At 45.0% G+C, this 10,222-nt stretch overlaps 1 protein-coding gene across 2 annotated transcripts in view; it reads left to right on the forward strand.

Annotated features, from left to right (window-relative positions):
- USP32 (ubiquitin specific peptidase 32) overlaps positions 1–10,222 on the forward strand; it is a 781,032-nt gene that overhangs the window by 735,741 nt on the left and 35,069 nt on the right. For both annotated transcript variants that reach the window (XM_082245728.1, XM_082245729.1), the window contains 2 exons: positions 480–566; positions 1,667–1,787. In XM_082245728.1, the coding sequence (XP_082101854.1) occupies positions 480–566; positions 1,667–1,787 (208 nt within the window). The remainder of the gene's footprint in view (positions 1–479; positions 567–1,666; positions 1,788–10,222) is intronic.

Here is a 10,222-nt window from a genome sequence, read left to right on the forward strand (position 1 = left end):
ACAAGGAATGTATTACGGTAAAAAATGTTTAGTCCTTATAACCACTTTAATGTCAGTCAGTGTCTGATATTATTGCTCATAGCAACCGGCTAGAGGTCCGGAAAACATTTAACATTTTTGCTGCCACCAAAGTAAGGCGTACAGCTACAAAGAATCGCTTCCAGCTGAGCAGTATGACTTGCATCAACTGCATTCCCCACTCTGTTTTAAGCTTATGGTTGCTTCAGTGACCGTGAACTTATATTAGAATGGTCCTACAGACTATCTAAATAGCTATGATCAATGGCTGATTTGTGATTGGTACTTCACAATATTCATCTTGTGTTTTGTAATGAAATAAACGTGTACAAACCGATTGAATGTGCAATTGATATGTGTATTAATATTGTTATGATTCCTGCAGCTTACTTATGTACAGATAATAGCTTTTTTCAAAATAATTAATCCTCAACCATAAAACTTTCTTTTTTGAATTTCAGTGATGACAGCATGGGATACCAATATCCTTTCACACTGAGAGTGGTGCAGAAGGACGGTAATTCATGTGCTCAGTGCCCTTGGTATAGGTAAATAATTAAATTGAAAATTCACTTTCAGTGTTCATAAATAGGCTTTTATTGTGATGATGCTGAAGATGATAACTTAAAAATAAATATACTACTAGATGTCCTTTTCAGTTGCAGATCAGAGGAGTTTGTGGTATGACAGCTACCGCTGTTTATGCAGCACATTTTGAATATAATTTATAAGATATATTTGGCAAAATAATTGGAGGTGTCATCTCACTGTGATGGAATCTGTTAAAAATATTACAGTCATGTCAATAGGAACCACTGGCAGTTGTATTTATTATATATGCATGTCATTATTTTCAAACACTTTTTTTCTGTTCACCTAAGCCATAGCAGAAGATGTTTTGTGAGCTGGTCCTATATTTGATATTGCGTTGCTCCAAAATGTAGGTTTCCGTAACATGATTTGGATTGTTCAGTAATGGTTATAATGGTCATAGGTGGTTAAGGGGTTATAGGTCGCTTTCTTATTAAATGAGTTTGATAGGAAATCGACTGGTTACAAGATAAATGTGTCACAGTTCCATTCACTCCTATGGGTTGTGTTTGGTGACGATTTCTCCAGCATGGTATGCTGTATAACTTTTTTCCACCCTGTGGAGCAAGGCATTTCTGCTGCTGCAATATATATATACACCCCTGGCCACATCGTTGCACCGTTTAGGTGGCCAGCTGGGGAAGCGGTAAAAACCCAGATCAACCTCCTGTTTTTCCCAGCCCTTAGACCGCTTTATGCATGCATTCTTAGGAAGATTTTATTGTGTTTTTAAATATGAGCACCTGTTCTTGTCATGTTTAAAGGAAAACTATAAATCGAAAGCGCAATTGAACTGCTACATTAGCAGTGATAAATATAGGTTTCTCTTTTTTTGCATTTTTTAATATTGCTATTTGCTGCAGCAAAGGGTAAAATAGAATGTGCTAACTAGAGCTCAACGCAGAACGTAGCATTTCAAGGCATCGCTCAGCAACACTCACACTCCCAGAGCAGCGCTGTTGATTGAAGTACCAGGCAGAGAATGTATGTTGATTTTGTATGGTATAGATTGGGTGTTCCATGCCTTTAAATTTATTTCTTATTTTTTTAAATCTAGGTTTTGCAGGGGATGTAAGATTGATTGCGCGGAAGACAGGGCATATATTGGCAATGCTTACATTGCTGTGGATTGGGATCCCACAGCCCTACATCTACGTTACCAGACATCTCAGGAAAGGGTAAGATGATCCATTTAGGACTAGATCGTTGTTTCTCTTTTAAACCTGCAGTTAATAAAACATGGATTTTGGATCAACAGCCAGAAATAAATGGTTGAATTCTTAAGTTGGCCCTAAATGGAATGAAATGTGGTGGTTCGGTTGTATTGATCAAGTTTCGATCAGCGCATGGCCGTCCCTGTTTGGGGACAAGTTTGGAAACTTTTGTCAATCAGCGCCTGCAGCCACTGATTAGTATATTCTAACAGCACCGTTTGCCGCTGTCAGAAAACAATGTCTCAGCAGGCAGGATACCTTTCTCTTTGTATCCACCATGCTTTGGCCGTCTTAAAGCCAATGGCTGCAAGCGCTGATCACTGTGTTCTGGTGGGCGGCAATCCCTTGTCAAAACACAATAGCTCAGCGGGGAGATCGCCGCTCTAATGTTGGATGTGTTCGCACAGTGATGTAAGTTTTTTTTTTTTTATTCAGTCTACTAGGTTAAACAAAAAAAATCTTCTCGTGTGTACCCCGCATAAGAGAAAATAATTAAGTAGTGCATATATTCTGGTTAAAAGTAACTGATTTTAATTGTGCAATTTACAATTGCATTCACCTTCAAATTCTTTTTCTTTTCATAGTGTGCTCTGGAGATAACTTATGACCACTACATAGGTTTTATGATTTATCAGAGCATAAGACCATTTTTTTATAGGGCAGCTTGCTTCACAAGCATTATGGTTGTAAAAAAAAAATTGAGAGCATAAAAGCACAAGTAAGCGCCTACAACCTAACTTCATTGCCAGTACATTGTTGACCTGAAGGCATGCTTGAAGATACAGGGGATGTTGTTCTGCATCCAGGGTCAATGTATATGAGGTCCTATGAACATGCAGGTTACAAAAATGTTCTTTATGTAACCCTGTGGTTTAGAGTAAGCCCTGAGTACCTTATTTAACCCATAGATTTGAGGCTATGTGACTCGTGGTAAACTTACTCTCAACTGGACATGTTGTTGGGGAAGGCATAATATATATACATATACAGTGCTCAGCATAAAAGAGTACACCCCAACAGATATGTCAGAAAATCTTTACTTTCCTTTCAGAATCAACATTTTTTTTGGGACACTATACTTCAAAATACTCTTACAAATGTGGGCCATTTATTGAAACCAAGATTCCTTAATTTGCACACACAAACAAGTATTTCGCTTTCGTTCATTGACAGATACAGCTCCTGATCTTCTTAACCATTGGGTTATATTGCCCCCTATAGGAGTAGGACACTAGGCAGAAAAAAAAAGTCTGACTGTGCCTATGGGCAGTTCCCGGGGGTATACTCCCTCTCTCTGCTATAGGTACTAGTCAGGAGTAAGGACCTAGTTCCTTGCTGGGATCTCTGGTCATGGCAATTTTTTTTTTTTTTTTTTTAGATAGAATTTTTTTCCTGTGAGATATAAAATCAACTGCCGGACTGGGCAACAGGCTGGATAATCTAGATCCAGTAATCACCCCAGTCTGTCCAACGAGCGCGCACAGACCCCAGTTCCGCGCTTGGTCAGCCACGACATAGCCCCACCAGACGGGTCTGGCCTGCGAGTAAAAACGCAGCGCGAGATCGCATACGTTCCTCCTGGCCGACAGACCTCCATTTTGATGGTGAGGGGTTCTGTCTGGAGCGGTGCCTGCCTGGTTCCCGGTATAGTGAGTAGCTGTCTCCCCCTGGAGGGTTTAGGGGTGGACGTGGGCCCCTTCTTGGGATGGTCGGACCCCCGAGATCCCCTCCTTCCTGTCAGGCACCCCCCTTCAGCTGGTCTGGTCCACCTCCTGGGGCGGGGACAGGGCGCTATGCTGGCGATAGGGGCGGGGGCGCTGCCGAGGACCGGATGGTTGGCTGTTTGGGTGGGGGGTGGTTTGTACCTGTTGGGTCCTCCTGCCAGGGCCCCTCTGTCCTACCTGGGCCTTTTCTTGAGGCCTAGGGATCCCTCCTGGTTCCCTGGGAGCCTAGTGGTGGCGCCATTTTGCTCTAGTCTTGTGTACTCAATGCATGGGGGCCATTTTGTTTGTGTTGTTTGTTTTGTTTGTTTGTGTAGTCCGGCTGCCATTTTGCGGTGGTTTGCCATTGAGAACTGCGGTGGCTGACAGTGGGGCCGTCGGCGGTGGAAGCCCCTCCTAATCCCCTGGTGCTGACTCCTGGGTCTTTTCACTTCCTGATCGCTGCACGGGGAGTGCAGATTAATCTGGTGGCTGCAGGTGCCTGTTTCTGTTGGGAGGTGAGTCTGGTGGGGTCCTCTCCCTCACTGCTGAGGACCCCTTGGTGCTTTGTGCCTGGCGACTGGGTGGTGCTGCCGGCATGGTGGGGGTTGTCCCTTTGCAGTGTTTTAAACTTTTTGTGTTGTCCCCCTGGTGACTCATGGATTCTTTGGAGCACATCTCCCCACCTGATCCCCTCTCTTAGGGCTGCGGGGCCCTTCGGGTCCCAACCATCCATCAGTGCACTGACCTCGGTCCTGGAGTCATTTGTGTCCCGGGTGGAGGTGGCTTTCGGGCGACAGGCTAGCAAAAAGCGCCAACTGCCTTTCCCTGCCTCATCTGTCTCATCAGATCCTGAATCTGATTTGGCCGCCGCAAACATAAGTCACCCTGCTGGGTCCTCAACCACATGTCGGGAATCCTCAGATAGTGAAGATGATTCCTCCACATCTGCAATCACGCATGAAGAGGCGCTGGTGAAAGCACTGATTGTATCTGTACGTGAGACCTTTAAGATGGAGGACGCAGCCACAGCTACGACAGAGGCGCAGGCTCCCTTTGGCACTCACAAGCCATCCAGTGCGGCAAAGGTGTTTCCTTTTCCTGCCTATTTTGACAGAATTGTCACTAAAGAGTGGGGACGACCAAAGCGTTCCCTTGGGGTTCTTAAGGAATTTGCTAGGTGATACCCCTATGAGGAGTCCCTTCTTAAGAAATGGACTGTTCCACCAGTGGTGGACCTTCTGTTTTCCAGATTAAACAAGGCAACAATGATTCCTGTTATAGGGTCCCCGGCCTGTAAGGATCCAGCTAACAGGAAGGCGGAGGCTGTGGCCCCCCAATATGTACACTCTGGTTGGTTTGAGGCTGCACTGAGGCCTGTATTCACTATTGCCCTGGTGTCGCAAACTCTGACTGAGTGGGCTAAGCTTTTACACCGTGACCTAGAGGGAGAACAGCTCCCCCTTACCTTTGCTGAGCTGGCGGACCAGCTGGTCCAGGGGCTGCAGTTTATCTGTGATGCCTCTTTGGATGCGGCTCCCCTAGTGGCTCGGCTCTATGTTTCTGCAGTGGTCCTTCAGCGTGTCTTTTGGCTCAAATGCTGGTCTGCGGCCCAGACTTCTAAAAAGGCCTTGACTGATCTCCCTTTTCAAGGAGATCGCCTGTTTGAAGCTACTCTGGATGACATCATTAAAGGTCTCACAGGGGGAAAGATTACCTTTCTGCCGCAGGCTACTAAGGGCAAGGACCCTCGTCGTAGACAAGGGCCCGAAGCCTTTCAGGGCCCCCTCTGAGGGATCCAAACAAACCTGATCTGGCAAGCAGAGAGTGGGCCTCTCCAGACCCGTGGACAAGGCTCATTCAGCATGAAGGTGCGACCTCACTCGTATCGAGGGTGGGGGGACGTCTTCGCTGGTTTCCGGACCCGTAGATTTCCCTGGTACAAGACAAGTGGGTCCACTAAGTCATTCGGTCTGGCTACAAGATTGAGTTTCCCTCTTGTTCCCTGGTGAGGTTCTTTCCTTCCAAATTGCGCCTGTCCTCAGACCGCTTACAGGGTCTGTTTGGGACAAGACCTGTTCCTTCAAGAGGTGATTGTCCCGGTTCTGACTTTGGTAAGTTTTCAGGGTTTTTGCTTAAACCTGTTTACAGTTCTCAGAAAGGAAGGCAAGGTGCGTCCAATCCTGGACCTCAAGGCGCTGAACTGCTTTGTGTGGGTGCAGAAGTTCAGAATGGAGTCCATTCACACGGTGGTGGCCTCTCTGCATCAGGGGAATTTCCTTGCCTCTATCGACATCAAGGATGCTTGCCTTCACATTCCAATATGTGCCGGTCACCAGCACTTCCTTCACTTTGCCATGGGAGAGGAGCATTATCAGTTTGTGACATTACCCTTTGGTCTTCACAAAAGTGTTAGCCCCAATGCTAGCATTGTTACACCAACAGGAGATTGTGGTACTGAGCAACTTGGAAGACCTCCTTCTGCGAGCAGTCTCCTACTGCTCTGGTGGAAAACCTGGAAATCAACATACGAACTCTGAGGGAGTTTGGCTGGATTCTGAATTTTCAAAAGTCTGCTCTGGTTCTGTCCACAAAGCTGGACTATCTGGGTCTAACTCTGAACTCAGCCTTAGTCAGAGTGCTCCTTCCTCTGGACAAACTACAGAAATTGCAGGCTGCAATTCGTCTCCTGCTGTCCAGCAGATGGTCATCCCTCCAGACTTGCATGCGGGTGCTTGGCCTGAGGGTTTCTACCTTTGAGGCAGTTTCGTTTGCACAGTTCCAAACGAGGTCCCTTCAAAGGTGGATTCTGGCCAAATGGGACAAGAATCCGCAGTCTCTGGACAATTGGATACGGCTGAGCCGGGGAATGAAGGAGTTTCTGATATGGTGGCTTCGTTCTCCAGAGCTTCAGATGGGCAAATCCTTCCTTCCCTTGTATTGGACAGTGGTCACCATGGATGCTAGCCTTTCCAGCTGGGGATGCGTCCTCTGCAAAAATTCTGCTCAGGGACTCTGGACACTGGAAGAGTCCAGGCTACCGATCAATGTCTTGGAACACCGAGCAATCAGACTGTTCCTGGACCATTGGACGCATCATCTTCAGGAATGTCCAGTGCACATTCAATCGGACAATGCCCTGTGGGGTCAGTATCGGCTGATTTACACCTTCTCTCCTCAAAAGCTTTTGGCCAGACTTCTATGCAGGATCGAAGCAAAAGTGATTCCAGTCATCTTAGTGGCTTTGGACTGGCCTCGCCGGGCTTTGTATGCCGATCTGGTGCAGGTGGTCGCCGACGATCCTTGGAAGCGTCCGCTCAGGGAGCATCTTCTGTCCCAAGGACCGATCTTACATCCTGCTTTACAGTGGCTGGCTTTGATGGCTTGGCTGTTGAACGCCAGGTGCTGAAGGATAGGGGTTTATCTGAGTCGGTGATTCCTACCCTGTTGAAAGCTAGGAAATCTACTTCTAGGAAGATCTACCATCGTACGTGGAAGACGTACATTGCGTGGTGTGAGTCTCTTGGGGTTCCTCCTCGCTCCTCCTCCTCGGTGGCGCGGATCTTAACCTTCCTTCAAGGGGGAATTAACCGAAATTGGCCTTGAGTAACATCAATATGAAGAAATAAGCGGAGCGCCTCTAGTGCAGTATTATTTATTCCAAGGAAGCACACAACAATCCTAAACTCACAAAGGGTAAGTAATCGTAGGCTCAGGATCGGTCCAGTGGTCTGATTACTTACCCTATGTGAGTTTATGATTGTTTTGTGCTTCCTTGGAATAAATAATACTGCACTTAGAGGGACTCCGCTTCTTTCTTCATATGCTTCCTCCCACAGAGCTGACTTCCCTGTGCTGTGGAGCTAGCCCTTCTTGCTGTCCAGTATATGGTTTCTACTGGCACACTGTCTCTTCCCCGGGACTTCTATATACTATCATGGACTTGAGTATGTTCCCCCATGTCTATGATTGTTTTTTTATATTTTATATTCTATTCAGACAATTTTTAATCCACCAAGTCCGGATACTATAGTAAAAGTGATACAAAAATGTAACAAAGGTGACACTGCAACCATCTCAAAGAAATGTCCAGGCTGTTTACGGAAGTTAACACCTTGACAGGAGCGTCTTCTGATGAGAAGGGTTGAAGAAAATTGCCATGCAAGTTCACTGCAGTTAGCTACAGAAGTAGAAAGCCAAACTGGGTTGATTGTTTCCTGTGACACAATACGGCGTACACTGCAGAGGAATGGCATGCATGGCTGTCATCCAAAAAAAAAGCCTCTCCTAAAGCCCACACTCAAAAAGCTTGCCTAGAATTTGCCAGGGCCCATGTTGAAAAACAAGACGACTACTGGGACTCTTTACTCTGAAGTGATGAGACCAAGATAAATGTTTTTGAAACTGATGGCTTCAAAACTGTATGGCGTTGCAAAGGTGAGGAGTACAAAGAAAAATGCATGGTGCCTACAGTGATACATGGTTGTGGCAGTGTCCTTCTGTGGGGCTGCATGATTGCTGCTGGTGTCGGGGAGCTGCATTATATTGATGGTATCATGAATTCACAGATGTACTGCTCTATATTGAAAGAGAAGATGCTACTATCACTCCGTGCCCTTGGTCTTCATGCACTTTTGCAACATGACAACGACACACATCTAAGGCCACTGTTACATTTCTGAAGAACAACAGGGTGAAAGGGATTCAGTGGCCAAGTATGTCTTCTGATCTGAACTCAATCGAACACCTATGGGGAATTCTGAAAAAACAAGTTGCGCATCAGTCTCCATCCAGCATCCAGGCTCTAAAAGAGGTCGTTCTTGAAGAATGGAAAAAAAAAAAGATGTTTCAATATGTTGTTAACTTGCTTATTTATTGCCTAGAAGACTTGGTGCTGTCCATACAAATCATAGGGGTCATACAAAATACTATAAACAGACCTGGCGCCCTTTGTCTTCTTCCTTTTTTCATACAAAATACTAGATGTAGCAGTTTTTGTTGTGGGGTGTATTCATTTTTGCATCAACTAATTTGAGTAAAACTGACAATTTTTTAATCTAAGTTATATTATTACCCTTCTTTCATGTAATGACCTAAACAAATGTTCTAAAAAAACTCAGTTTTGTCATACTTTTGGAAATTGTTCTTGTGTTCATTGAGATATTGATGGGTGTACTCACTACATATATATATATATATATATATATATATATATATATATATATATATCCACTGGCCACTTTATTAGGTACACCTTGCTAGTACCAGGTTGGACGTAGCTATCAGAGGATGCAGAAGATGGGTACACTGTAGTCATAAAGGGATGGACATGGTCAGCTGCAATACTCAGAGGTGGTCCGTGGCGTTTAAACGATGCTCAATTGGTACTAAGGAGCCCAAGGTGTGCCATGAAAATATCCCCCACACCATTACACCACCACCAGCCTGAACCATTGATACAAGGCAGGATGGATTCATGCTTTCATGTTGTTTACACTAAATTCTGACTCTACCATCTGAATGTCGCAGCTGAAATCGAGATTCCTCAGTCCAGGCAACATTTTTCCAAGCTTCTATTGTCCAATCTTGGTAAACACCTGGGAATTTTAGCCTTAGTTTCCTGTTCTTAGCTGGCAGAAGAGGCACCTGGTGTGGTCTTCTGCTGCTGTAGCCCATCTGCGTCAAGGTTCCATGAGTTGTGTGCTCAGAGATGGTATTCTGCATACCTTGGTTGTAACGAATGGTTATTTGCTACTGTTGCCTTTCTATCATCTCAAACCGTCTGCCCATTCTCCTCTGACATTAACAAGGGATTTTCGTCCACACAACTGCTGCTCACTGGATATTTTCTCTTTTTCAGATTATTCTCTGTAAACCCTAGAGATGGCTGTGTGTGAAAATCTTAGTAGATCAGTAGTTTTTAAAAGACTCAGACCAGCCGTTAGCCTCTTTTAAAGTCACATAGATCTCCTTTCCTTCCCCATTCAGCAAGTCGTCTTCACCATGTCTAGATCCCCAAAGGCATTGAGTTGCTGCCATGTGATTGGCTGATTAGCAATTTGTGTTACCAAGCAATTGAACAGGTGTACCTAATAAATTGGCTGGTGAGTTTGTGTATAATATATAGTCATCTGTGACAAATGACCTTCAATAGGAAATTGTCTCAGGAAGACTGGTAATTATGTTGTCCTGTATTACTTAACTGTATCTCCTGGGGGCTATGTTAAGAAATAATAAAGATAATCAGTAAGAGTAGTTTTGCAGATTCCAATGATTGGTTGTGAATTATTCAGCTGTGGCTAATCCAGTTAATTGGTAAAGTTTCTGTTTTTGATTGTAAACACGCAAGTAAAGCCTAGTACGCATGGGCCGATTCTAGGACAGCATAGGCCATTAGAAACTGGCCTGACATTCAGCCCATGTGCACGATAGTCGGTCCGACAGAAGCCAGCTTCTGTCGAAGGGGCATGACCAAAAAATGTCTGCTGACCGGCTCCCGATGGCTGAGAGGGCTGACCTGAGTGTCCTGGCGGGACATCCCCCATCCCCCTGTCAGAACAAAATAGAACAGCAGGGAGGATCACTGTACTAACGTTGGATAGTTAGTTCAGCGGCGACTCCTGATCTTTTTTTTTTTTTTTCAGCCCTGTGTGTACTATGCTTTAGTATAACTTTTGGGGAAATATGTTGATCACACTG

The sequence above is a fragment of the Pelophylax lessonae genome (assembly GCF_965119305.1).
Source record: "Pelophylax lessonae genome assembly, chromosome: 2".
Taxonomy (NCBI): domain Eukaryota; kingdom Metazoa; phylum Chordata; class Amphibia; order Anura; family Ranidae; genus Pelophylax; species Pelophylax lessonae.